The 12987-nt window shown below is 53.8% G+C and overlaps 1 protein-coding gene and 1 long non-coding RNA gene across 5 annotated transcripts in view; one reads left to right on the forward strand and one right to left on the reverse strand.

The window, feature by feature from the left end:
* Positions 1-242: 242 nt before the first annotated feature.
* Positions 243-12987, reverse strand: part of ZFHX2 (zinc finger homeobox 2) — a 28258-nt gene continuing 15513 nt past the window's right edge. For all 3 annotated transcript variants that reach the window (XM_051980494.1, XM_051980492.1, XM_051980493.1), the window contains exons 3-10: positions 12344-12858; positions 11630-11870; positions 9937-10011; positions 9201-9259; positions 6850-7050; positions 6290-6416; positions 2654-6121; positions 243-2369 (exon numbers count right to left, since the gene is read on the reverse strand). In XM_051980494.1, the coding sequence (XP_051836454.1) occupies positions 1423-2369; positions 2654-6121; positions 6290-6416; positions 6850-7050; positions 9201-9259; positions 9937-10011; positions 11630-11870; positions 12344-12858 (5633 nt within the window). In that variant the 3' untranslated portion in view covers positions 243-1422. The remainder of the gene's footprint in view (positions 2370-2653; positions 6122-6289; positions 6417-6849; positions 7051-9200; positions 9260-9936; positions 10012-11629; positions 11871-12343; positions 12859-12987) is intronic.
* Positions 6406-9056, forward strand: LOC127551065 (uncharacterized). Of its 2 annotated transcripts, XR_007951005.1 has the most exons (3): positions 6406-6723; positions 6895-7066; positions 7689-9056. It is a non-coding gene; the product is annotated as an uncharacterized LOC127551065 (long non-coding RNA). The 2 variants fall into 2 exon arrangements; XR_007951006.1 differs by lacking the exon at positions 6895-7066.

Consider the following 12987-nt stretch of genomic DNA (forward strand, 5'->3'; position numbering starts at 1 on the left):
CACACTTTTTTAGACAGGATTTCCAAGGGTTCCTGTTCTATTTCTAGGAAAGAGCTTTTCGGTGATAACAATTTCTTACGCATGTTGGGATCTTACCTTTCCTCTTAAATACACAGTGTAATAGGGGAGAGGAAAAGATAGCATGATATTATTCTCAGTCCCATGAGGTGCTTAACCACCCACTTCAGGGGCTAAAAACCATTTGCTATTCCAAAGAAATGGGGAGGCTTAAAAAACAACCCTTAACACAAGAGAATTTTTAAAATCTAAAGAACCAAAAACATTGACACAAACAGGAAAAACCAATTTGTTTGGTGGAAGGGTTTTCTGTTGGGGGGTTTTTTCCTGTGTTTTTCAAGTTTATTTTTCTTTAGTTCATTCCTCTGGTCTCTCCATCTCTTTCTCTCTCGTGCGTACGCTCTCTCTTGCTCTCTCTTTTTTGGTTGTGTGTGTGTCTCAGTTTTTTTTTTTTTTTTTTTTTTTTTTTTTTTTTTAAAGAACTTTGGATTTGCCGTTGGTGGGCGGCACCGGGTCCCACAGGCTGGGCCCAATGGTGGCAAGCCTGGGACCAGGGGCTGGCCCACGGCTGCTGAGAGGATCTCTGTGTTTAAAGCCTTTGAGAATAAGTTACTGCAGTTCTGGGGTGTAGGAAGGAGAGGGGCATAGAGGTTCCTGGTAACGGCTTCTTCAAGAGTCCAGGCTACCGAGGTTCCCCTGTTAGAGAGGGAGGGGAGATGGGGGAATAGGGGACCCCTCTCCCTGTCCCACCTCTTGTTTGGTTAGAGTCCCAAGGCCCCCTACCCATCCTGGGCCCCAGCGATGGGGGCTGGCCAGTTGGGAGCTTGGTAAGAGTTTGTGACTGGTGTTGCGCTCTGGACGAAGTAAGGGGAGAGGGGAAAGGAGAGTGGTATGTGTTTTTTGTTTTTTTCCCTTCCCCCTTCGTCCTCTTGGGTTTTCCTTTTTCTCTCTTTTTGGCGTTTCTCAGTCAGTAGCACAGTACGGGACAACTTGAGTTGGATAGGTGCGTGTATCTGGGAACATTGTGGGGAAGAGGCAGGCCGCCTTTGGAGACCATGAGAATGTCGGGAAAGGCAGGACATGAGGAAGGTAGGTATGTATGTGTGTATATATGTGGGGAGGCAGGCTGTGTAAGTGTACATGTAAGAATGGGGGGGGGCAGATAGGAATATGTTTGTAAGGAGTCTAAGAGCTAGGTTATGTGTCTGTGTTGGGGGAGGAGGCAGGACACTGCTGGAGGTGGGGTGTGTGAAGCCCACTGAGGGTTGAAGTCTGGAGACACCCCCAGGATGGGCAGAGCCGTGGGGTATGGGTGGGGGGGGTTGAGCTCCCACCAGGAACCCCTTGGGGTATGCAGGAAGAGCTGAAGAGCCCTTCTCTCTTCCCCTATCTTGGTTTCTCTGTTTATAAAGCTAGAAGTGTAGAGGTAGAAGTAGTTTTTGGGTTGGAGTCCGTGTGAGGTAATCTTGCTTCCTCTTTGGCAAAAGCCGTGGCGTTGGTGACCGGCTGGCCTCCTGGGGGTGGAGGAGGGGCTGCCTTGCGCCGGTGCGCTGAGGAGCGCAGATGTGCTGCCAAGGCCTCCCGCCCACTCAGCAGCACCTCACACGCCAGGCAGTGATAGGTACAGATGGGTACACGGAGAGGAGGGGGCATACCAGCCCCAGGACCCCTTCCAAAGAAGCAGAAAGACCTCTGGTGGGCAGCAGCAGGTGCCTCTCCCTCAAATGCCATCTTGCATTGGCGACACAGGTAGCGGTGGGTCACATCCACAGTAGAAATGCCAGTGGTACCTGCTAATAATTCATCAGCTTCCCCAGGCTCACCCTCACCGGGGAGGTGCAGCTCTGGTGGCTTCAGGGGAGCTGTGGCCGCAGGCTCAGGGGGCTGGGGTGGTGGCTGGAGGAGGGCATTGGGGAGCAGCCCAATGAGGGTCTGAGGTATCACGGGGTTCATGGGGAACAGCCCCTTTTTCATCCCATAGAGCTGTTGGAAATAGGCCCCTTGGAGCTGTGGACCAAAGACGGCTGGGGGGGCAGCCCCCCCTGCAGTCGGCAGGGGGAAGGGCAGAAACTGGCCCCCTAGCAGGGTGGGTACTGTGGCCTTCAGGGCCTTGAGGTTCTTGAGGGCGTCAGTAGAAGAAGTGACCCCAGTGGCAGCACACTTACGCTCATCAGGGATGTTGTCCCCTGAAGTTTCAGCAGGAGGCCCTGGAGCAGGGTCCACTGCAGTGGGATTGGTCTGATCTGTTCTCTGAGGTAAGGGGCGAGCTGGACTGGGCTGGACGACTGAAGTAGCTGGCAAGACAGAGGCGGCAGCAGCAAGGCTAATGAGGCCTGAAGAAGCCGCGGGGCCTGGGGGGAAAAGGAGAGGTTGAACAAGGGGACGGGGCAGGTCACTATAGGCGGGGGTCCCCTACCAGTCAGTAGCACTGACTCCTTCCCACAGAATCCCAGTTTGCCATTGGGCCCTATTGTCACCTCACCACGGAACCAGTGACTTACATTTTCTCTCTGCCCCAGAAATGGGATCAAAGGAAGAGGACAAAACAAGGTGGTGGTAGGAAGGGAAGCCCAGAGGAAAAGGGGGAAAGAAGGATAGCACTGAAGGGAGGGGAGACTCCTCCCTCCCTGCTTACCTGAACTGAAGGGAGCTAAGCTGCTCAGTGGGGGTTGAGCCAGAGCAGGACCAGACAGGAGCACAGGGGCCAGCCGAGGCAGGGTGTTGGCAGTTCCCAGGGGGAGTGTGGCAGTTGCAGTGGATGGAGGGGCCTTAGGGACCAGGGAAGCCTCAGGGGCAGGAGCCAAGTCATAGCACTTGCTTTCACTCTTGAGCTGGGCCCGGACCGCCTCCTTAAGCTTGGCCAGATGCTGACGGGAGAACAGATGGCCCCGGCAGGAGACATAGAAATCATACTTGACATCGCAGTAAGGGCAGTCAGTTCGGGGAGCTCCCATGGGGCCTTCATTGCTGCCACTTCCCCCACTTCCTCCCACCCCTTGTAACTTGGCCTTCTTTTCCTTGGCACGAGCATTCTGGAACCACACCTGGATGACTCTCTTTGGGAGCCCAATCTCTTCTCCGAGGACTTCACACTCCTGCATGGTTGGAGTGCGGTAGGCCTCATAGCAGGCCTTCATGATCTTCAGCTGCAGGCTGCTCATCTGGGTCCGATAGCGCCGCTGTCCTAGCCCATCAGGGGTCCCTCCCCCACCTCCAGCTCCACCTCCACTCCCTCCCCCAGCACCGGGTGACTCTGGCTCAGCCAGGCTAGAAGCAGATGAGTCACTCAAGTCCCCTCCTGATGGACTGCAGACCTCAGTCTCTGGAGATGCCTTTGGTGGCTCCTCTTCCTCAGGAGGTGGGGGAGGTGGTGGGGGTGTTGGGGTAGCATCTGATGGGGTGGCACTGACCTCCTTAGCTTCCTTGCCAGGGGGTAGAAAGGATGCAGGGCCAGTGGTGGGAGAGGCTGTTGCATAGGGGAGGGTGGGTGTTTCTCGCTTGGAGACTTCCCTTCCTATTCCCTCTTCCACTTTGCCCACTAAGAGGCCAAATTTTGTGAAGGGCACAGAGGTAGGTGGGGCAGGGGTCTTGATGGCTGGGCTGGATACGCTTCCAGGAGTGCTTCGAAACTGACCCTTCCGCTCCCGGGCTCTGGTATTCTGGAACCAGACCTGCACCACCCGCTTCTTAAGCCCCACCTCCTCAGAGATACAGTCCAGCATCTTGCGGGTTGGGTTGGAGTCCTGCATATACCAGCGGTACAAGATTTCCAGCTGTTCAGGCAGGATGGTGGTACGGAGACGCTTGTCTCGGGGTGGCTCACCCTCCCCAGGTCCCCCAGTCTCACTTCCCGTTGGTGACAGGCTGCCCTCTTCATGCTTGCGTTTCAGAGGAGGCCCTGAGGCTGGAGAGGGTCCTGACGCCAGGGGGCCACGCTCACCAAATACTAACAGGGGCAAGTCCAACAGGTGTGGAGGGGCACCAGGTGGCACAAAATGGAGTCTTTGGTGGCTGCTCAAGAGCTCCTGGCTGGCAAAAGCAGCAGCACACTGGTCACAGGTGTGGGCTGGGCAGGGAGAGGCCAGGGCTGTCCCCTCGGTCTCTCCCTCTGTTGTGATGGTGGTCTCTGCCTGGCATAGGTCCTCTCCTTCTGGAGATCCTGGTGCTGGAGCCTCTGGGTCAGCTGGGGGTGCTGGTGCCTGTTCTTCCTCAGGTTCTTCCTCCTCAGCTGCCTCTTCCTCTTCTTCTTCTCCCTCCTCCTCCTCTTCTGGTGGCCGGTCGTCATAGCATTTCTTGAGGTGCCGCACGAGCTCAAAGATGCAGGAGAAGGTGGCGTGGCAGCGCCTGCAGGCCGAGGAGCCCGTTCCTGCTCCCATGACGGTCACGGGGCCCCCATCCCCCGCATGCTTCCGGGCTTTCTGCCGAGCATTCTGGAACCACACCACCACCACACGACTGGCCAGGCCCAGGAGCCCTGCCAGCCGCTCCACTTCCCCATCTTTGGGATAGGCGCTGGTCTCAAAGAAGGACTGCAGGGCCTGGGACTGGAATTCTGTGAACTTTGTGCGGGAGAAGCGGCGGCCTGCAGGGGCAGGTGCGGGGAGGGGACTCTTCCCGCAGTCTTCTTCCTCTTGGGGCCAGCGAGCTCCCGGACGGAGGTGCTCCTCAGGGGGCTGGCTGCCCGCAGCCTCAGGCTCAGGCACCAGGAAGGGGGAGCAGAGCGGGGCAGCAGAGGAGTCTACGGAGCCCTCCGAAAGCTTGGGGGGCTCGGCTGGGGGTGGATACAGGCTGTCATAGCTCTTTCGGAACTGAGCAGCATAGCGGCTGAGGGCTTCAAAAGGCAGGAAGCGCCGATGGACATGTTCCTCGTGGGTTTTGAGGATGAGCATGTTGGAGAAGAGCTTTCCACAGGCTCCACAGGCCAGCTTGTCCCCACTCCCCAGGGCCTCGGGAGGGGGTGGGGTAGGGGGAGGCGGCGCCGGCTGTTTGCCCTCGTTGTACTGGATCACCAGCTCAAAGCCAAAGTTCTCCAGCAGAGCCTTGGCTGCCGTCCGGGCCGCCTCGTTGGGAGGCTGGCAGGGTGGGGAAGATGGCCCCGCCTCGCCTCTCTCCTCAGCCACGGGGGGGCGCTCTCGTTCCCGCTCTGCCGGCTCCGCTTTGAGGGCAGGTGGGGGGGGTGGCGGGGTGTTGGGTGGCAGAGAGAGCACAGGGGTGGGCCCTGCTAGTGCCAGCTTGGGCCCCACTTTGAGGTCATGCAGGTAGAAGGGCAGGAGCAGCTGTTGCTGCTGGAGCTTGAGCAAGGACTCGGGAACAAGAGGGAACGGAGGCAGCACCGGAGGAGTGAAGAGAGGGGCTGGGAACCGGTGCAGGTCCAAGGGCGGGGGTGGCGGGGACAGGAAGGGCAGCCCAGGAACCAAGCTGCCGGGCCCCGGCCCCTTCTTCTCTGCGCCTCCGACCCCTTCGGGGTCAGCCTCCTTGGACTCCTCCTGGCTCCTCTCGGGCCCCTCGGCCTTGGCATCGGCCTTAGCTCCCCGGGACCGAGTCTGGTGCAGCACTGACCGCATGTGGATCTCCAGGGTGGAGCTCTGGTTGTAGGAGACTCGGCAGACTGTGCACTTGAAGGGCTTGTCTGTGGCAGTGGCAGCTGTGGGGGGTGCGCCCCCCTCCCCCCTGGCTGGGGCCAAGGGGTCAATGGCAGCTTTCTTCATCTTATGCAGATGGGAGACCGAGTTGTAATGCACCAGGAGGATATTCTTCTGAGTGAAGGATTCCTTACACACTGTGCACTTGTAGGGACGGGCAGGATCCAAGAACTTGTCTAGAGCAAAGTTGGTAGTCTTACGGTAGGACAGGGGATGTCGGGCATCGGCAGGGGCTGGCTCTGCTGGGCGAGACTCCCCTGCTGGCCCATCTTCCTCTTCAACTGTGGGCATTATGGGGGATGCTTCTTCAGTCTGAGGGTCAGACTGAGGAAGTGGAGAAGGGACTGGAGAAGGGGGCTTTTCAGGGCTTGTCAAAGGTTTCTCAGGGACCTCAGCTGGAGTTGGAGGAGGCTCTGGTAGAGGGTCTGGATTGACTTCTGGGAGCAGGTTGGGACCTTCTCCTAAGGAGAAGAGAAGTGGATTAGGCCAGGAAGAAAACTATGAGTTCCCAACTCTGGTTCCCTTAATCTTTTTTTTTTTGGTTCCCTTAATCTTTATCTCCTCAGTTCATAATATTCTTGACCTCCCCTCCACCAACTATCCCCCAAACTTGCTGCTTCTTCCCTTACCCACTGTAGAGTCTCTACTGGATACTGGTTCGGTTCCAGGAGCTGGGGGTTCAGGGCTATCCCCTATGGGACTGAGACTGGTCCCAGGCAGCACTTTGGTCAAAAAGGTCATTCCCACAGTTGTGGCCTAAAAAAGGAAAAAGTCCAGATGGTTCCAACGCTTCTGCTCCAGTCTCCTGCCTTACTGGTGCCTGCCACTCCCAGAGTCCTAGCCTCCCCTCCAGTGCCTGTCCAGTTCCTGTGCTGGCCAGGGCCCTTCATCCATTCCCCAGGTTCCACTAGCCTCAAAATCTATGGTCAGCGGGGATAGATGTGGATTTTTAATTTCAATGGTAGAGTGAAGAACAGAAGCAGGAGAAGGGAGAAGTGTGGCCCCCAGGCCAGGAAAAGGGAAAGCTGAGCCTTGGGACCAACTCCTTACTACAGAGGGAAAGGTGAGACATGCTATTTCCTCTCCACTCCCCCCCTCTCCCTCTCCCCCTCCCCCTCCCCCGCACCCTTTCTGCATGTCAGTGCTGATCACGGGTTTGGATTCCCAGGGGTTCTTGCCTGGCACTCACCACCAGAAGTAGTTTTTCAACACATTCAGGCACCACATTGTGCAGGTGGCTAAGGTGAAAATGAAGACCAGACCGTCCCACCAGCTGTTCCTGGCACAGTGGGCACCGGTACTTGGGCTGCACGGCATGCTGGGCTATGGTATGGGCCTGTACCTGCTCACTGGCAGGGCTGATGAAGCTGCAGTACGGACAGCAGTACACCTGGAGGGATGCGTAGGTGAGTGGGAGGGGCTTAGGAAGGAGGGAACACACAAGAGGAGCTCTGGGCTCAGAAAAGGTGACCCTGAGGCAAGAGTTCTAGGGCCCTGAGAATGCCTGAGCTGATAAACCTAGGACAGCAGGGCTTCAGGCTGCTCTCGGACCTTGGTAGTTCACCGAGAGAGCTGCAAGAGCTTGTGAGAAAACCTTATAGGAAGACGTCACCAGAAACCTTCAGGTGACACCTCTCCAGGGGTTCAGGGAGCTGGCACCCTCCTGCTCCTTCCCTGGGGGCAGGGACTGAGGCCTGCTTTAAGCTGTAGACTCTCCTTTCCTCTTTGTTTGCCCTCTCTTCCTGTTACTCCATATTCTCCTGTTGCTCTCATTCCTTCCTTATTTCCTCTCCTATAGATTTGTCTTCCTCTTTACATCTCCCTCTGTCCCCCAGCAATGTTCCCTTCCCCCTGGCCTGACAGCTCCACCCCTCCCTTCCCCACTTAATTTAAATCTCTCCCCCCTATCCCCAGCCCACGCCTCCACCTTCTCCCTTTCCCTTCCTGGCTCTGGCCTCTCTCCTTTTAGGCCCTATGGGCACTTTCCCAACCCTAAAGCATGGCCTGCTCTTCCTATTGTCCTTTCAGCTCTCCCTTCGGCCAGAGCAGTTCTAGAAAGGAGGCCATACCTGCCTGTTTCGGAGCCCACTCATCCTCCCTCCGTGTCGGCTCAGCTCCCACTCTTTCTTTTCCTTCTTCCTTTTTTTTTTTTTTTTTTTTTTTTTTTTTTTTTTGGTAAACAAACACCACAGCTCCCCCAGTGGCCAGTGGCCCAGGAAAATTCTGGCCTGGCCTCCTCCCTCTGGCTCAGGTCCCCCCTTCCATCCACTCCTCCCCCTCTAAAGGGGCGGGGAAATGGGAGTGGAGATGGAGCTGGTGGTGGTGGAAGAGGATGCGAGCTCTGGAAGTACTGTTTGTGTGATGGAGCAGTGAGAGACTCTTCCCTTTGCTGTGAGCAAAGGGCCTGGGCACTGGATCTCCCTTCTCTGGATCAGGCCTTACAGCTCAGAACTCCTCACTTGGGTTATTTACTTTCTGGCTACGGGAAATGGTTGGTAGATGCCTCGAGGGGAAGGCACAAGTGGGTGGAGAGTCCTTGAGCCAATCCCTCATTCCACTGCCCCCACCCCCAGCGCAGATGAAGAAGGCCAGTGATTGGACTCACTGGACACAGTGAAAGTGACTACAACGTTGCTTGCCGTTGCCACCCTTCAGCCAGGGCTGTTGCAGTCACAGCACTAGGAGGCCTGTCTATTCTGGGGAGCTGGAGGGCTGTTTGAAATGTGGATTTATCTAGATTCAGATTGGAGAAATGGCAACTTTGTGCTTCATGTTCCCTCTTTTATTTTGGAATCAAGAGAAGCCTTATTAAAGCCCCTTGATGCTTCTGCTCTTGGGCTAAAAATCGTTTCCTATTTTCTTCCCAAGCCAGGCCTTTTGGACACTCAATATTTTTCTATCCTAGTGAATGACCTAAGCTGGGGCGAGGCTCTTCTTGCCTCTCCCTCCCCAGGAAGTGGAGAAGCTGCTGAAGGAAATGCTGCCAGGACTATACCTGGAAAGAAACTATAGCCTGAAAGGCCCCAAGACAGCTATCCCACGAGGCGGGGAATTCCTGTCTCTCTGCTTCAGGCAGCTTTTCTTCCACTCCGCTCATCATCCCCTCACCTACCTTTTTCTCCCATTCTCTCTCCCCCACCTCTTCCTTAATCCCAGGTCAGCTTCTCATAAATTTTCTCTTTCAAACTATCCTCACTTTTTCCTTTTCATCTTGCTTTACTCTTTCACATCTAAGGCCAGTAAAACTAGATTTTTCTCTGACTGCGGCTAAATAAAAGCAGTTGATCTTACATTGTATGTGAGAGGATTTTGTAAACTAAAATCTTATGTAAATGTTAGCTAGTATTATTGTATGTGAACATATTAAGGGAAATAAAACCACTGATTTAAAGAGTATGAGTCTGTTCTTGGTCTATAATTCTTTTTCTGTAAAACTCTGTACAGATTTGAATTCCTCTTTTTGCTTTTCGAATACAATTCTCTAATAAAGCCCCCTTCCCCTCCTTCCCTCAGACCCTTCCCAGTCATCCCAATTCTGACCACAGTCTGGTTGATATTGTCCCCCGAAGGGCCAGTCCTATTTTCTGCCTCTTCAGAAGCTGAGGATTGAAAGAAAAGAGGTTCAAAATGAGTTTGGGAAACCCAGATTATTTATCTTTTTTTCCTTTACCACCTACAGGATTAGTGTATAAGCATAGAGTAAGGGGGAAATAATAAGCCTTTATATAGAACTATGTGCCGGCACTATGCTAAGCATTTTAGAAATATTATCTCATTCAATTTTTCAAAGAGAAACACCCTTATATGCTCCCCAACTCACACGACCCCCCCTTCCCCCAGAGCACATAACAGGGCCTCGGCACTGCCTCTCCTTCCCTAGAAATGACTCATGGAGGCTGCTGGGATGTTTCCAGTAGACATACCTTTGTATTTGTTTATGTAGACTAGAGATAACCAAATAAAACTAGATTTAGGGGTCACAGAGATCCCTTCTCTTTAGTTCAGGCCAAGTATGGAGTCAAGGTCCAAAGAGGAGAAATGTCAAAATCTCAGCAAGACTGAAGGTAACCTCATATACCCTTTTTTGTTCACCCCAAACCCATTTTCCTCCTCAGGTAACTTCCTGGCTGTTCCTTTGAAAGCATTCTTTCGCTTCACAGTCCAGGAGCCTACTCCAGAGGTATCATCTGTTCTTGGAACAACTGTGGGATTATCCTGGTTGTGAGGCCGGTGGGGGGAGGGGAGGCTTGGGGGAGCAATGGTATGAGCAACTCACCTAGTGATGGAACCTTGTTCTGAGTGTTTTTTTCTGCAATAGATGGTTCCATGTGGGCAGTAATAGGAGCTTTTGCTGTATAGGGGAAGAAGGAAAAGCACCTTAAGGGATGGCAAGGTGAAGTGAAGAAAGGAAAGGGAAAGGAAGAATAAACTGGACAAGCTTATAACAAACTGGTGGGCAGATGATATGAAAGTGTTAGGACAGAGGAAGAATTATATGAAATTTTTTTTAGTACAAAGAGTGTGAGAAACATTGGGAAGAAAAGTACTGAGATGAAGGAGAATCATAGAACTTTAGTATAAGAAAATCATTTATTCCAACCCCCTCCTTTTATGGATAAGAAAACTAAAGATAAGAAAAGTGACTTTAGTAGAGTAGAAAGAGGGGATAAGGAAGGACGTTTGGGTTCAACATTTGCCTCTGACATTTACTAATGGTGTGATTACAGGCAAGTGTCCTTCCTTGCCAGTTCCCCAGTTTCCTCATGTAGAAGAGCCTGCACTCCCTCCCTCACAGGCGCTCTGCACACCCTTCCAGACTATCTCAGTGGGAGTTGCTGTGATTCCCCAAGGCCACATAGCTCCTTAGGATCAGAGCCAGGCCTGCAGTTTAAGCCTCCTGACTCTTCCCCATTCTGCTGGTACCTCCCTCTGTAGTGATGTGGTGGGGAGAACAGTGGATTGGGAAAGGCTGAGGTTTTGAGAGGGGGTGATTTCAGGAAGTAGCAGAGAGAAAACACAAAGCAAGGGGCTGCTGGGCCTGGAGAGGAGATTACCGAGACAGGAAGAATTGACAGATGTGTAGGAATTTATTTTCGTTGGCGGCCTAATTAAAGTGTTAAAGTTCCTTAACTCCATTCAGCCCTGCGCCAAGATCGTTAGCTATTGATCCGAGCCCCTCCGGCACTTAACTCCAGCCAGCTTATTGGCAATTCAATTAGCACCAGTCAATGCAGCCTGTTCCCTGGTTCCTGCTGCCAGTGCCCTTGCCCATCTTTGTCTCTGGAGAGCCCAGCACCCACGGCCCACCTGATCCCATCTTCCCTTCATTAAGCCTGTGGCATCTGTGGCCCCCATCTTCAACTAATAGCCCATCCTAGATGAGGCTGAGAACATAGTAGGATGTCATTCAAGGTCCTGAGCTTGGCCAAAGGGCAGAGGGAAAGTTTGTAATGTAAGCCTCTTCCTCTACCAGTATTGGGTTCCTATTACCCCCAAAATAAACCATTAAACTTTTCCCATCCCCATCTCCTCCCTCCCTATTAGCTCTAGCCCACTCCCTCCACCCCCAACACCTCCCCCAGCATTGCCAGGAAACTGGCTTATCACAAAGTTAGAAAGTGTTTCTCCCACAATTACTAAACTCTTGGCCCTTGATTTACCAACCGCACAGCCCTTCTCCCCTTATGTCCTCCCTCCTGTGCCTGCTTTGTCACACTGTAGCACTCCCTGCGCCATAGCTCCCTTTTCTCTGAGCCTCTTCTGCCTCCTTTGCCTTTGACTCCTCTTCTCGCTTGTCGTTCACGCCTCAATCCCCCTTACCCCATCACACACCCACTACCCTCACCTTGCCAAGCATGCTTCTCTGTCACCTCCAGAAGAGTACTAGGCCCCTATCTGAAATAGCCAGCACCCCAGCCTTTCTCTTCCTCCACTCACAACCCCTGTTCCCCAGACCCATTCATCCTCACCAGGAGTTCTGGGCTGGCTATGGCTGAAGCACAGGATGCTCTGAAGAGCGGAGATTCCTTCCTCAGCTACACGTCCGCTCTGCAGCAGCTGAAGTCGGCGTTGGGCCTGGGCATCTCGGTGAGTCGGTGCCCGAAGGTGTTGCAACAGAGCCAGTCGGGAAGGTGTTTCCCATGCACACAGAAGACATCGGTAAAGTCCCAATTCCACCCCTGCCTCTGACCCTTCCATCTCCAGCAGGAACTGGGAGGAGAGGAGGAGACACTTTAGGCCCAGGAGATAAGCCACAAATGTCCTTCCTTGCACACCCTCCAAGGAAGATTCCTCTTTAGCTCCCTTTCCAGTCCCGCCCATTCTCTTCAAGAGCTCTCCAGTGAAAACTCTCCCTTTCCCTGGACTCTGCCCTCCTTTTCGCCTTTATCCTTCCCTTCTCCCTCCTACCTACAAGCTCCATCCTTCCTTGATTCCACTGCTTTCTACTTTCTCGCCACAGATCCTCCCTTGACTGTTTGTTTACCTTCTTGTATTCCCGGCTTTTCTTTTTCTTTTTTTCTGTTATCCTGTCTGCCTGTCTGATATTTTCCCCCCATCCTAACCTTTTTCCTCACATCTCTATCCCCTTGGCTTCATCCTCCCTCTTCCCTTACTCCATTGCCCTAGGATTGCCATTGTTATATTTTCCTCTCCCTTTCCTTCCCCCTCCCCCCCCAGCTAACCTTGTAGACTTGGCTGTTTTCCTCATGTGTGGCACCCCGGGCATGGAGCTGCATTTTCTCCTTGCTGTTAGACTCAAAGTCACAAAGGTTACAGCGCAGGTGTAAGGGAGAGATTGGCCCATAGGGAGCGCTCTCCCCCAGAGGGGGTACTGGTGCAGGAGTACCCCCGCTGCCCTCCCTCAGGTGGGCCACCAGCTGGTATTTCTGGGCATGCTTATCGGTCTTAAGATGGAGCTGGAAGTTGGCCTTGAGCTGAGTCCCATAGCAGCAGAGTTTGCAGCGATGGGTATCTCCAGCTACCTCCTTCCACTCAGCTTCAGGGAGGCTTCGACCCAGGGTGCAGTGGTACAGTAGCAGCTCCAGGCTGTCTGTGCTGAAAGCCTGGCACACCAGGCATCGGAAGACTTTCAGCGATGGGTCTTCATCTGGGGGGGGTGAGGTGGGCAGGCCATCCATAGTGGGTCCCAAAAGCTGACTGGGGGGAAGGCGAGGTTCCGGGGAAAGGCTGCCAGGAGCTAGAGAATAGGGAGAGGCAGGTGGGTCAGAGGAAGCAAAGGGCTTGTGCTGAGGCTAGAAATTAACTGAATGTGAGTCTGAAGGTGACATCAGAAAAGGGAATAATGACACTGGGGGAGGGGAGGTTC

Source organism: Antechinus flavipes, chromosome 2, assembly GCF_016432865.1.
Source record: "Antechinus flavipes isolate AdamAnt ecotype Samford, QLD, Australia chromosome 2, AdamAnt_v2, whole genome shotgun sequence".
NCBI classification, from domain to species: Eukaryota; Metazoa; Chordata; class Mammalia; order Dasyuromorphia; family Dasyuridae; genus Antechinus; species Antechinus flavipes.